This window comes from Notamacropus eugenii, chromosome 1 (assembly GCF_028372415.1).
Source record: "Notamacropus eugenii isolate mMacEug1 chromosome 1, mMacEug1.pri_v2, whole genome shotgun sequence".
Classification (NCBI taxonomy): Eukaryota; Metazoa; Chordata; class Mammalia; order Diprotodontia; family Macropodidae; genus Notamacropus; species Notamacropus eugenii.
In genome coordinates this window covers 410,342,278-410,357,532 of record NC_092872.1, presented here as the reverse complement: position 1 = coordinate 410,357,532, position 15,255 = coordinate 410,342,278, and the positions used below count along the sequence as shown (strand labels likewise).

The window sequence follows — 15,255 nt, the reverse complement described above, 5'->3', positions numbered from 1 at the left end:
CTAGTTATTAAAGAAGTTATCCCTTACATTGAACTGAAATAAATCTCTCTGCAGCATCTCCCCATTCTTCCTTGTTTGGCCTTCTTGGGCCAGGCAGAAAAAAAAATCTTAATTCCTCTTCTCTGTCAGATATCATTTCTCCCCTCAATCTCCTCCAAGTTAAACATTCAACTGTTCTTCATATGGCATGATCTCTAGCCTATTTACCATCTTGGTCCCTGTCTTCTAGAAGTGTCAGTGTCCTGTTCCAGCCCTTTCATTCCCTTCAACCCTTCCCTTCACCCTCCCCAATATCCTGTCTTACGGTATCCTATTATTCTTTCTAATTCCTTTCCTTCAACTCCTTCTAGCTACCCTCTTCATTAACTTCCACCCTTCCTTTTATCCTCCTGTTCTATGGATTCTTCCACTCCAACTCATTCATTTTGTCCTAGGGCTCTGTTCATCTTCTACCATTTCCTCTAACCCCTCTACTTGCTATCTTTTGGTTCCATTTACCTCCCCTCCCCCACCACCATTCCCCTCCATCCCTTCCACCTTCTGTCCTGTGGTTCAATGTGCCTCTCTCCCACCTTTTTCTCCATCCTGTCCCATTTCCTGAACTACAGTTCTTTCTATTCTTTCCTGTTCTTCCTCTAACCCCTCCTATCTCCTGTTCTATAGCCTCTTATCTTCCCTCAACTTTTCCTATATTCCTTCACAAACTTCTCATCCTTCCATTTTCACCCACCTCTCATCCTGTGGCCACTTCTACTCCCTCACAGTCTTACCTCTACCTTTTCCCACCTCCAGTCTTGTTCTAAGGCCTTTCTGTCATCCCTTCTGTTTATTCTCTGTGTGTCTCTTGTCTATCTGTGTGTGTGTGTGTGTGTGTGTGTGTATCTCTCTCTCCCCCCCCCCCCGCCCCCTTTTCACATTATTAGTTCCTCTTTCCTCTACGGACTTTTGAGGAAACTTCTCCTGGTTCTCCTTCCTATGATACTATGCCCAAACCTGTAGCCCCTGTGCCTCTCTATAGGATTTAAAAGCTAAAGGATAGAAATCATTTTGTCATACCTACTTGTCTGTGGGGGAGGAAAGAGAATCAGAGAGGAAATGTGACTTATCCAATGACACAGGGCTGCATAGGACTTAGTTGTAATCCCACCTCTCTAATACAGAACCAGATTTAGAATCCAAGTCTTTTAACTCCCTATTGGCTGCTCTTTTCCTTCTTTGACCTTCTCTTCCTCTTTACTTTCTATCCCACACCCTATCTCTTCCCATGACCCATATCCTCAATCTTCCTGTCTTCTCCTCTTTGCCTTTCCCACCCACCTCCTCACCTGAAGGTCCTGGGACTTCTTCTTTGATCTTCAATGCTGGAGAGAGCTTTGGGGAGACAATAAGGATGCTCTGGCCCACAGATGATGAGAAGGGCAAACACCTGGCCATGGTCTTCCCAGACAAGTTCTGCCCCCACCCACCCACCCCTCACTTCTACTTCCCTCCCTCTAATCCCCTCTACAACCTCTCCCCAGGCTGCTTCCAAAAGGAAATGTATTTGTCTCTGGATCAGTGTCCTCTGCTCTGAGAAAAGGAGAGAACCAAGCTTTCTGGGAAAAAGAGTAACCAAGCTCAAAGGAGATGCAACTGCACAGCTCTGAGACTCAGTCCTCACTGAGCCCCAGGGTTCCAAGTAGCAGCTACAGAACTCTGGTGACATCAGCCATTGGGGCCTGGCAACCAAGCCAGTTTGAAGGAAAATGCATAGAACCACCAGACTGAAGAATTCTCTGGGGTGGGGTGAGGGGCACAGGGAAACACAGAAGCATCAATTTCTTATTTGATCCCTGCATTAGCTTCATGTATTTAGCTTCCCCCAAACTGTTAAGCCCTTCATATCAATAAATGGTTTACAGGACATTGCTTTCATCTGATTCTCCTCCTACCTGACTGATAAGTCTTTCTCAGCAGGAAGACTAGTGAGATAATAACAATAATAATAAAGAAGATGCTAAGAAAGAGCTTGAATTCTGCAGTGAAATGAGTCAGATTTCACCTCTGTTGCTTTTTACCTATGTGACCTTGGGCATCACTTAACCTCCCTGAGCCTTGGCTCCCTCATCTGTACAAATGAGTTTATACTACATGATCTCTGAAGTTCCTTCTAACTCTAAATTTGTGATCCTATAATCATAGGTTTTAGAGTTTAGGCTATCTAAAATAATATTACCTTCTATTCTCAGTAGTGACTTAAGGTTTACAAAAGTGCCCTACTCAAACAACTCTGTAAGGTAGATAGATATAATGAGAAGAGTACTGAATTCTGGAGTCAGAAGATCTAGTTTCAAATCCTAATCCTATCAATTGGGCTAGGTCCCTTGCTGGACTTTGGTTTACTATCTGTAAGATAGGTAGTGATATGAATAGAGAGTTAGACCTAGACTCAGGAAGACCTGACTTCAGACACTTTCCATAGCTGTGTGATCCTGGGACAGAAGATAACTTCTGTCTGCCTGAGTTTCCTCCACTGGAAAACAGAGATAATAGTAGTATCTACTCTCCAACGTTGTCATGAGGATCAAATGAGATAATATTTGTAAAGCACTTAGAATATTCTATATACATGCTTGTTTCCTTCCTTTCTTCCTTACTGTACAATGAGAGACTTGAGATCAGATCATCCAAAGGTCTTTTCTAATTCTAAAACCACATGATCCTTCATTGCTCCCCCATTCTCTTCACCCAATATGTGTATCTCTCAAGAGCCTGTATTCTGACCTCTTTCTCCACTCTCATCTCTGATCATCCTATCCCCATGATTTCATTTATTTCACTATACAAATGACTCTCATGTAACCAGTCCCAGAATCTGAGCTCTAATCCCACATCTTCTACTATTTACTGGATATCCCTATTTGGATGGCCCACCATCATTTCATTCCTGGCCTGTTCAAATTTTATCTCATTCATCATCTTCTCCTTTATACCTTCTTTTCCTCCCAATGTCCCTATTTCTGCTAATTGTATCACTACTCTTTCAGTCACCAAGGATTGTAATTTAAGTCACTACTAATTCTTTCTTCTCCTTTACTCTAATATCCTGATTAATTGTCAAAGTCTGTCACTTCTACCCCCATGATATATCTCCTATCTTCACTCACATTCCCAATCAATCAGTCTCATCATATACCTGACCACCTTTCACCTGAGCTACTATGATAAGTTACTTACTGATCTCACTGCCCCCAGACTTTCCCCTCCCTCCATAATAGCATCAGATAGCTCTTTCCAGTGCACTGGTCTAAGCATGATATTTTTGTGTTCACAGTACCCACCCCAAACTCCACCCCACCCCACCCACCACCTATAAAATAAAATACAAACTTCTTAGTTTAATAGTTAAAGCTATCAATAATCTAACTTCCTGAGTTCATTTCCTAATACTTTTTCCATTTTCTCCCTCACCCATCATACACTTTGTTCCAGTCAAAATAGATTATTTTTTAAGCCCCATTCTCACACAGTCCTCTCCGACCTACCAGCAATTTTAAAAGCCAACCCCCAAAACCACCTCCATGCCTTTAATTACTGAAATCTTTATTTTTTTTTTTAAGGCCTGGCTTCTATAGGAATACAAGGTCTGTGAGTAGGCAGTGTTCTTCTTGGAATACCTATCTTCCTTTCTTATCCAAAGTGAACTCACAAGGGCACATATCCAGGACTGCCTTTACTCTGGGGATAGTGAGAAGCAGCTCAGGATCCTACACTCCAACTTCTCTCCTTCTCTCCTCTGATACTGTCTTTGGTATACTCTGGTATAGCCCTCATCACTTCATACCTGGATTTTTGCAGTCATCTGCTGGATGGTTTCCCAGACTCAAGGATCTCCCTTCCAATATTCAGTAAATTCTATTGGTTCCCTATCACCTCCAGGATCACATATAAAATCCACTCTTTGACTTTTAAAGTCCTTTATAACTTAGTCCTTTCCCAATCTCCCAGTCTTTTTATACCTTAATCTTCTCTATGTATTCTATTGTCCTGTGACCCTGGCCTCCTGCCTGTTTCTCACACAAGACACTCAATCTCCCAACCCCATGCATTTTTGGTGCCTGTTCCCCCACCTTGAACTCTCTCTCTCTCCTCATTTCCACCTCCTGACTTCCTGAATTCTTTAAATTCTCAGCTAAAACCCTACCATCTGCAAGAAACTTTTCCCAGTCTCCCTTAATGTTTGTTGCTTCTCTCCCAATTATCTCTAATATCTTATTGGAAAACATAAAATATCTTATTTGTAAACATCAAAACATATCTGTTTTGATGTTGTCTCCTTGTTAGATTGTGAACTCCCTGAGGGCAGACCATTTTTGCCTTTTTTTGTATCCCCAACACTTAACACAATACCTGTCACATAATAGGTGCCTAAAAATTGCTAATAATTGATTTTACTTGACTTGATACTTTAGTCCCAAACCCAAAATAAACCTTTTCCTGCCTACCTAATAGATCAGTAGGAGAATGAAATAATCCAAAGAATACAAAGATCTAGAGTTATTTAGGCTGTTAGTATTGTAGGCAAATGCAATTTAGAATAGCAGAAAAAGCCTTGGATTGAAAGTCATATCTTTGTTGGAATCTTGCTGGACATGATGAATGTAATCCCAGTTAAGTAATTAAGTAATCTAGCTCATGTTTCTTTCAGTGATGACAGCCCATTCTCCTTTGAAGCAGTTCTAATTATTAAAAAGTTCTTCCTTATGTTGAGTCAATATCAGTCTTTTCGCAATATCTCCTCATAGTTCCTCATTCTGTTCTTGATTCTGACTCTCCTTATTAGCTAGGCCTGACTCAAGTTCATCTCCTGATAATTTAGGTATGCTAGTGGAATGAATGAGCAGCTAGGCAGCACAATGGATAGAATACCAGGCCTGGAGGCAGGAAGATTCATCTTCTTGAATTCAAATCCAGACACTTACTAGCTGTGTGACTCTCTGGGTAAAGTACTTAATCCTGTTTGCCTCAGGTCCCTTATCTGTAAAATAATCTGGAGAAGGAAATATCAAACCACTCCAATATCTTTGCCAAGAACACCCAAAAAAGGGGTCATGAAGAGTAGGACATGACCGAAACATCTGAATAACAACAGTGGAATGAATGAGTGTTTCACAAATAACACACCAACTACACCAATTGTTAGGTAAAGACACTAGCACAGATTCACTCGATCTGAACAGACAGGAAGACGAGAACAGAGCAACTATAAGGGGTTAAATAAGCTAGTTTCCTTTATTCTAGTCTAGTCTTCTTGAAGGTAGTTCCTGATAATGGGAGCACCAACTCCTACAGAATTCCCTAATCACCCTTCTTGAAGGGGCTGGAGAGAGGGGGCAGCAGCTACCCCTACATCTCAATGGGGTCAGTAGAGACAGGCATGGCATTCCAGCTTGTGCACTCCCCTAAATCCCCCCAAGCCCCAATGGGGGCTGGTTGAGGCACGTACATGCATTCCTTTATGCATTACCCAAATCACAAATCCCCCTAAGCCTTGATGGGGGCCAATAAAGGCACACATAGCATTACTGTCATTCCCCCTCACTGACCAGTGCCCACTTGATTTAAAGGCAAAAAAAGGCAATTTGCCAGCAATTGCCTCACAAATTTTTACTATCTCATTGTTAAATCTCATTAAACAAGTCACAAACAGGTTTCTCTAAAACAAAATTCCCTTCTCTCACTCACAGCCAGCTGCTGGCTTGCCTGCATCCTTCAGTTCTGACTGCCCTCTCACTAATTTCCTCCCAGCTCTGCTCTAACATAGCCTCTTCCTGTTCCATCCATTCAGCAAACTCCTCCCACCACAGGCTTCATGCAGGCCACATGGGCCTATTAATGAATATGAAAGATCTCCCCATTTAAATTACCACCACAGGGACTTCTGAAGATTCTTCTAGCTCTGTTCAGTGAGATTTAACAGTGAAATCCATACTATTAGATAGAATGTACATATAGTGAAATCACAGATAAACCCAAGCATCTATGTAACAAAAGCTCACATTCATGTAGCACTTTTTGTTCACAAATCACTTTGACAAATGTTTGCTCATTCATTTTTTTTTCCAGCAATCCTGTGAGTGAGAAAAGGAAGGGATTATTGTCTTTATTTTATCAAGAAGGAAGCTGAGACCAAGAGGGATAAAATAACAATTTAGGCAGTGTCTTTTTTTCCTTTGGAGACAATCAAGTGTACCTATCAAAGTGGTGTACTTAAAAGAATACTGTTTCTTGTCCTTCATTTTCAAGGAGGATCAATGACATCATGGAGTGATGTCTTGACTTGCTGTGATGGTCATTTAAATGGAAAATCTTTCATATTCATTTATAGACCCATGTAACCTGCCTGGGTCACATGGAAGCCTGGGTCAAATAAGTCTGAGTCCCTTGGAGTCTGTGGTGGAAGGAGTTTGTTGAATGAGTGTGAGTGGGATAGGTTTAGTGAAGACTTCTCAGATTGTAATTCTTCTCCCAGGGGTGAGGTAAGACCTAGAGGCTCAAGGTTACAATATTTTTAGAATAGAATAGTTCCATATAAGGATATAAAACTGTGTGGTGTATTAGGGTCTTAATGATTGGATAAAACTTACATAATTCCTCGATGTCTTCATTTCAAAAGGGATTGGTTAGATTTCGTGTCTAGAATGTAAGATCATATTCTCAGCTAATGAGGATAATGGTCAATGGGGGAGGAGGGACTTGCGTTAGGGTCTATATAAATCACTGCCTTTTCTTTGTCTTTGGCTTTCCTACTCCAGATGAACTGGTGTAGGATTGTCCAGATTCTTGAGAGAATCTAGTAAATAAACTTTCTGTCATCACTTTGAGAGGCCTCTGAGTAATTGATTTAAGTAGGGACCTGAGCCATCCCACACAAGTGGAACAGGAAGAGGAGGAGCTAGAGCAGAGCTGAGAGGAAGTTAGTCTTGAGAGCAATCAGAGCTAGGGAGGATGCAGGCTGCTGGCTAGTGTGAGTGATTTTGTGATTGTTTGTGATTTTTGTCTAAGGGAGCCTGCTTGTGATTTGTTTAATGGAGCTGGTTTGTGGGAAGCCTAGCAGGGGGAAGGCATGGGAACAGTGTTATCCTCTGCATTGTTATTGTGTATAGATTTTTGTTACTGTGATGGATTTGACTTTCTGGTGTCTAAATACATGCTTTGGTCTGTCTTCCATGTGGAGAGTCTGTGGTATTTCACAATTCAGAATTGTGCCAGGACATTCATGCCCTATGTCGGCCCTGTGAATATCGCATTGATACTGCACTCCTGTGGCGCAGCTCCTAAGTCATGAATCCCATCTTTAACATCTCTCATAAGTGGTCATGCTAGTGACATTTGCCTCTTCAATTTGAGGACAACTTTTAGTAGGAAGTTCTAACTTATACTGAGTCAACATCAGCTTTTCCATAATCTTCCCTTACTTATCCTCAATATGTCCTCTGAGGCCAAGCTGAGTAAATGAAATCTTTTTTACCCATGAAAAGTTGCAGATATCTTAAGATATGGGTCATGCCCAGTTTCTCTATCCCCATCTTCTCCTCTCCAAGCTAAGCCACTTAGTCAATAAGGATTTATTGAGTAACTACTATGTAACATCTCTGTGCTATGAACAGAGTATACAAAGAAAAACAAAATACAGTCTCTGCCTTCAAGGAGTTCACAATCTAATGAAAGAGATAGCATACAAACAATTATATACAAAAAATCCATATTCAGTATAAAACAGAAATAATCAACAGAGGGAAAGTATTAGATTTAATAGGGGTTAGGAACTTCTTTTTAGAAGGTGGGATTTTAGTTGGGATTTGAAAGAAATCAGAAAATTCAGGAGGCAGAAATGAAGAGGAAGAGAATTCAAACAAAGGTGGAGGTGGGCAATGGGAGGTGGCAGCCAGAGAAAATACCCAGGGCCAAGATATGGAATGTCATATTCAGGGGATATCAAGGAGGCCAGTATCACTGGATCAAAGAGTACATGTTAGAGGTCTGGGTGGAGGATATGTGATATAAGCGAAAGGAAGGAAAAATATGAAGGTTTTGCATGCCAGAAGATTTTGTACTCAATCCTAGAGATGATAAGGAATCACTGGAGTTTATTGAGAAGGAGGGTGACATGGTTAGATCTGTGGTTTAAGAAAATTACTTTGACAGTTCAATGGAGAATGGACTGAATTTGGGGAGACACTTGTGGCAGGGGGATCAACCAACAGTCTGTTGTAATAGTCAAGATGTGAGTCGAGATGTGATGGCAGTGCCAGAGTAGAGAAGGGGGCATACTTGAGAGATGTTGTGAAGGTGAAAATGATAGGTCTTGGCAACAGACTGGATATAGCAGGTGAGAGATAATAAAGAGTCAAGGATGACACCTAGATTTCAGGTCTGGGCAGCTGGTTATATGGTAGTACCCTTGAAAGGAATAAGAATATTTAAAAGAGGGAAGAGATTGGGCAAGGGGGAAGAAATTAAGTTCAGCTTTGGGCATGATAAGCTTAAAATGTCTACTGGAATCCAGTTTGAGACATCTAGTAGCTAGTCAGAGATATGAATCTGAAAGTCAACAGACAGATCAGTGCTAGATAAGTAAATCTGAGAATCATAAGGCTAGAGATAGTAATTAAATCTGAGGAGATCACCAAGTGAAATAGTATAGAGGGAAAAGAGGAGAGAGTCCAGGTTATGGTTAGTGGGTGTGATCTGGATGAAGACCTAGCAAAGAAGACTAGGAAGAAGCAGTCGGGAGGAGGATCAGGAGAGAGGATTATCCTGAAAACCTAGAGAAGGAGTGAAGGAGGAATAGAGGGAGAATGCATCTGAGTGATATGAGATGAAGAAGAGGGGAGAAAAGGAGTTCTTCATGCTATTGATCCTTTTATAAACCACAAAGAGATCCTTTTCGTCACCACTCTGGTTACCAAATGTAGAATACTCTCCATATTGTCAGTGTCCCTTCTAAAACTGGGTTCCAAAATTGAGCAAAATGGTCCAGATGTGACCCAACCTGGACATTAATATTACCGTTACCATTCCATCACTTGTTTCAGACACTTTGCTTCCATTAATAGAGCCTTCTGCTCATGAAATTTAAAATGGCATTAACTTTTGGGCTTCCATATAAAATTACTGGCTCATGGTAAGCTTTTATTCCATTAAAACCTATACAACTTTTAATTTAAAAAAAAAATTCTGCTTTCAAGTTAATCCTTTGTCCTCCTGGTTCCACCATCTCCCACCCACCCATTCACCCAATAATATATTTGGACAACTGACTGTTAAGACCAAAGTGCATTTGTGCTTATCTTTATTAACTTTTTGGTTTCATAAATTTATATTCTATCCAGTCATTTAATGTATGAGAAAACTGAAGCCCAGAAAAGGGTAATGATTTACCTAAGGTCATATAGGTAAAAAGTAACAAAGCTCCTACAAAACCAGTCATCTTTTTGTTAGGCTAAGCTTATTCATTTAACATTAATGATGTCTTGACTCCATCAGGATTCCATTCTTACCGAAATTATTTCAGACAAGAGAATGTGGAGTCAATCTATACCACTTAGGGATAAATTTGGCCCACCACCATTCCTCAGGTATAAAAAGTATGTACAGTTAAGGTTATGATGGCAACATAGTGAAGTCAAAAGAACCCAGGACTTACAATCAAATGACCTGAGTACAAGTCTATTATTAACTGAGCTGTATGACCTTGGAAAGCGCGCACACACACGCACACGCGCACACACACACACACACACACACACACACACACACACACACACACACACACACTCTACAATACAATATTAGCTCCCATTTCTATGACATTTTGTAGACAATGAGTTTCTCCTACAAGCTAACAAAGCCTGAAACTTTCTCCCTCTGCACCTCTGTCTCCTGGTTTCCCCAACTTACTTCCAGTCCCAACCAAAATCCTACCTTCTGCAAAGAGATTTTTACCAGTCCTCCTTAATACCAGGGCATTCTCTCTGTGATGATCTCCAGTTTTATCCTATTTATGTCTGGTCTGTACATGGCTTTTTACATGTGGTTTCCCTTGTTAGACTGCAATTTTCTTGAGAGCAGAGACTGTTCTTTGTCTTTCTTTGTATCACTGGGGCTTAGCACATTGCCTGCCACATAGTTGGCATTTAATGAATATTGGCTGATTTGATTTGGCTTGCCATCATCATCCCCTATTTGTGAAAAAGGAAATGGAGGCACGCAGAGGTGAAAAATTTTGCCTAAGGTCACTCAGCTGGTACCTCTCAGAGCTAGAACCAAGATCATAGGACTCCAGGTCCTGGAATCTTGCAACTATACCAGAGATTTGAGGAGTGAGAGATTTTTTCTGGCTGTGGTGATTAAAAAAGGCTCCATAGAGAGAAATTATAGTCAAGACTTTGGTCTGGGCCTGGACAGAATGCTTTGTTTAGCCAAGGGAGACCATCCCCACCTTTTCTAGAGCCTCTCAACCTGCCTTGGAGCTCCCTGTTTTCTATGTCCCCTTCCTTCTCCCCCTTCCCTTTGTCAAATGCAATAAACAGGATAATAAATTTTTTTTATAGTTTAAATATCTGTGGGCTCTGTGACCTGAGGCCAAAGAAAAAGAAGAGGAAGGAAAAGAGAAGAGGAAGAGAAGCAGAAGAGGGCAAAAAAGGGCATTTCAACTGTAGGTAATAGGTCATAGGAAAGGAAAGGACTTTGAAGTCTGAACAGTGCTGTTTAAGAGTTGGAAACAGAAAGCTGTGTTAATGAGGTTCAGACTCTGGAAGCCTCCTTGAGCTCCCCTTGAATCTTCCACTTAATCTGGCCTTTCTTGCTCAAATCTAATCTTCCCATTTGTTCCAGCAGTCTCTGGAAGCCTTTGGGCTTTTCATTATTATTCTACTCTGGTCTCTGCTGCACCCACCCCCCCCCACCCTTGATCCCATCAAAACCCCATTTCCCCAGGCTGCTGACCACTCCCATCAAGATCTGTATCCATTCCCATACTGCCCCTATCCAGATCTCTGAATTGGCCCACCTGCTTCCCTACCTAGGTGCCCCTTTGTCTGATATCTCCTGATAGCCTCCAGCTGTTTCCAGCCTTTGACCCTCCTTGGACTTCTCCTCAAGACCCTTCCTAAACCCCTCCTCCCATCACCCTGGACTACCAGACCACCCCCCAGATCCCTCCTACAGTCTTTTCTGTATTTAAGTTCCATCTTGCCTCCATGAAGTTGCTCAGATTCAATCTAGCTCAGATTCTGTCCAGCTGAGATTCTATCTGGCCCGCTTGTGAATACAAACTTCACAAGTGCTTAGGCTCCTTAAGAGGCAACCCAATTTGGCAAATCCTTAATAAACATTGTTTTCTTTGGCTTTAAGAAGGCTTGAGTCGCATTCATTCGAGCACGACCCAGACTGTCGGTATTTTGGGGTCCCCATCACCCCTAAACCTCATCAGTGTGACCTAGGGGAAATATCTATCCCTCTCTGTGCCTCAATCAGGCAATCAGTAAGCACTTATTGAGTGCCTACTTTAGGCCAGGCACTATGCTAAGCACTGAAGATACAAAGAAAGGAAAAAGGCAGTCTCCATCCTCAAGGAACTCTAAGGGGGGAGACAACACGCAAACAAGAAGGTAAAAAGAAGAATTATTTAGGATAAATTAAAGATAGTCAAGAGAGGAAAGGCACACATCATCCCTTTGATCAAGGGGATCAAGAAAGGGTTCTTGGAGTGCCAGGCCTAGAGGCCTGAGGGCTACCCGAGTCTTACCTTACCTATTGCAGGTCTTCGGCTGGCCAAACCGGATAAACGTATGAGAGAAGAGACTTTCCAGAGTCGAACAAGGGTTAGGCTTTATTCAGGGTCTTGGTTACATGTGCAGGGAGAACTCTTCCTTAGGAGAGAGAGAAATCTCCCAAGGAGGCAAAGATCTTACAGTAAGAGAATGAAAGCAGAAGTGGAAGTGGGGAGAGAGGGGAGAGGGAAGAGCGAAGAGAGGAGGAAGAGGGGCCTTCTGTCCTGTAAGGGCCCCTCAGCGCTAAGGGCGCCTTCGGGCTTTCCTGACCCTACTTAAGCTCTCCTGCCACATCGTTTGCACCTCAATACCGTGCCTGTTAGATAACAATAGGTGTGCTCAGATCTGGGCCAATCTCGAGGGCGGGGATGCTCTCTCCCATCACGTTCTCACGGGAAGAGGCGGAAATACACGAGATCTCACTCCTCAATTCCCTGCTGTTTCCTGGGGGGCCTCATGAGAACTCTAAGGTTTAGAAGCTCTCACCTTTACCTGCCCGAGACTGTCCACATGGAACTGAGCTTACACCCCCAACATTGGAGAAGGTGAGATTTTAGTTGGGACTTGAAGGAAGTCAAAAGGCCAAGATGAGGAGAGACAGCATTCCAGGCAGGAGCTGGGAAATAAAGTATCTTATGCAAGAAACAGCAAGGAGGGCAGTGTCACTGGATTTCAAAGATTTAAGATGAGTGGATAAGTAGGTATGGGGTTAAGTTATCAAGGGCTTTAAAAGCCAGAGAATTTTCTATTTAATCCTGGAGGTGATAAGGAGTCACTGGAGTTGATTGAATAGGGAGGTGATATAGTCAGAACTGAGATGAGGAAAGTCACTGGCAGGTGAAAGAAAGATGGACTAGGGTCAGGAGAGAGCTATGTGAAGCAGACTCACCAGAAGGCTATTGATTGCAATTGTCTAAGTATGAGATGATAAGGACTTGCACCAGAGTAGTGACAGTATAAGACAGAAATGGGAGTATACACGAGATATTGTAAAAATAAAATCAACAGCACTTGACAACTGAATGGATATGAGGAATGAAAGAGGGTGAGGAGTTAAGCAAGGAAATGTACCTGTACTAAAATATTTATAGCAGCTCTCATTGTTGTGACAAAAATTTGAAAATTGCAAGGATACCCATCAATTGGGGAATGGGAAAACAAGTTGTGTTATATGATTATGATGGAATATCATTGTGCTATAAAAATGATGAGCTCAGTGATCTTAGAAAAAACATGGACAGACTTGCAAAAAATAATAAAGAGTGAAATGAGAACCAAGAGAACATTGTATACAATAATAGCAATACTATTTTAAGAACAACTCTGGGTTTTATAATAGTCATTGTATATATTCCCAACAGCAAGTCATTGTATATAGCCCAACAGCAAGAGATAGAAATAGAAATTCCATTTAAAGTTACCAAAGACAATATCAGATATTTGGGAGTCTACAAACCAAGTCAAACACAATAATTATGTGAACTATTACAAAACACTTTTCATACAAATAAAGTCAGATCTAAATACTTGGGGAAATATCAATTGCTCATGAGTCGGCCAAACTAATATCATAAAAATGACAATTCTACTTAAATTAATTTACTTATTCAATGCCATACCAAGTTTGAAAAAATAACAATTTGGATGAAAAAAAAGTCCAGAATATCAAGGGAATTAATGAAAAGAAATGTAAGAGATGGTGGTCTAGCCATACCAGATCTTAAATGGTCTTATAAAGTGGTAATCATCAAAACTACTTGGTACTGGCTAAGAAATAGAGTGGTAGATCAGTGGAATAGGTTAGATACATGAGACACAGTAGTCACTGACTATAGTAATCTGTTTGGTAAACCCAAAGACTCCAACTTCTGGTATAAGAACTCATTATTTAACAAAAATTGATGGGAAAACTGGAAAATAGTGTGGCATAAACTAGGTACAGACCAACATCTTACACTGTATATCAAGATAAAGTCAAAATGGGTACACAATATAGATATAAAGGCTGATACTATAAGCAAATTAGGAGAGCAAGAATTTTAGGGATTTAGGGAGAATGGAAGATTTTATGACCAAGCAAGAAACATACAACACTATATGATGCAAAATAAATAATTTTGATTACATTAAATTGAAAAGTTTTTGTACAAACAAAGCCAACGCAATCAAGATTAGAAGGGAAGCAGAAAGCTGGGAAAGAATTTTTACAACCTGAGAAAGGTCTCATTTCTGAAATACATAGAGAAATGAGTCAAATTTGAAGGAGTACAAGTCATTCCCCAACTGATAAATGGTCAATAGGCAACAGGCAGTTTTCAGATGAGAAAAATAAAACTATCTATAGTCATATAAAAAAATGCTCTTTTAGAGAAATGTAAATCAAAGCAACTCTGAGGTACCACATCACACCTATCAGGCTGGCTAACATGACAAAGCAGGAAAACGATAAATGTTGAAGAAGATGTGAGAAAATTGAAACACTAATTGATTGTTAGTGGAGTTGTGAACTGATCCAACCATTCTGGAGAGCAACTTGGAACTATGCCCAAAGGGCTATAAAATTGTATATGTCCTTTGACTCAACAATACTACTTCTAGGTCTATATCACAAAGAGGTCATAAAAATGGGAAAAGGACCCACGTGTACAAAAATATTCATAACAGTTCTTTTTGTGGTGACCAAGAATTGGAAATTGAGAAGATGTGCATCAGTTGTGGAATGGATGAGCAAGTTATACTATAGTAATGTAATGAAATACTTGTGCTATAAGAAATGATGAGCAAGCAGATTTCAGAAAAACCTGGAAAGACTTAAATGCACTAATGCTGAGTGAAGTGCAATAGAACCAGAACATTGTACACAGTAACAGCTACAAGGTATGATGACTAACTTTGATAGACTTAGCTCTTCTCAGCAATATAAGGATCTAAGACAACTGGAAAAGACTCCTGATGGAAAATGCTGTCCACATCCAAAAAAGGAACTATGAAGTCTGAATGCAGATTGAAGTATTCTACTGGCTCTCTTTTTTGTTTGTTTGTTTCATCTTTCTCATGGTTTCCCCTGTTGGTTCTAATTCTCTACAACATAACTAATGTGAAATTATGCTTAATATGAATATGTATGTATAGACTATGTCAGGTTACCCACAATCTTGGGGAGGGAGAAGGAAGAAGAGGAAAGGGAGAAAATTTAGAACTCAAAATCTTATAGAAGTGAACATTAAAAACTAAAAATAAATATTTTTTAAAAAATATATATGTAGTCATTTTGACCATTATAAATATCCAGATTAACTACAAAGGATATATGAAGAAAAGCACTATCTGCACCCAGAGAAAGAACTGTTTAGTAGAAAAAGTTACATGATAACTTTATTATATATTTAAAAGGAATAGCAAGTTGTACATGATAGATTTGCAGTTTCATGTGCAATCA

General features: G+C 40.5%; 1 protein-coding gene across 3 annotated transcripts in view; it reads right to left on the bottom strand.

The window, feature by feature from the left end:
• The window catches only part of LOC140518693 (speedy protein E4-like), a 32,075-nt gene extending 30,199 nt beyond the window's left edge, over positions 1-1,876 (bottom strand). For 2 of the 3 annotated variants that reach the window (XM_072631034.1, XM_072631035.1), the window contains exons 1-2: positions 1,511-1,876; positions 1,326-1,371 (exon numbers count right to left, since the gene is read on the bottom strand). In XM_072631034.1, coding sequence (XP_072487135.1) covers positions 1,326-1,371; positions 1,511-1,705 — 241 coding nt within the window. In that variant the 5' untranslated portion in view covers positions 1,706-1,876. Of the gene's footprint in view, positions 1-1,325; positions 1,445-1,510 lie in introns of those variants that run through there. The other variant, XM_072631036.1, reaches the window with a different exon arrangement.
• Between the last annotated feature and the right edge of the window lie 13,379 nt (positions 1,877-15,255).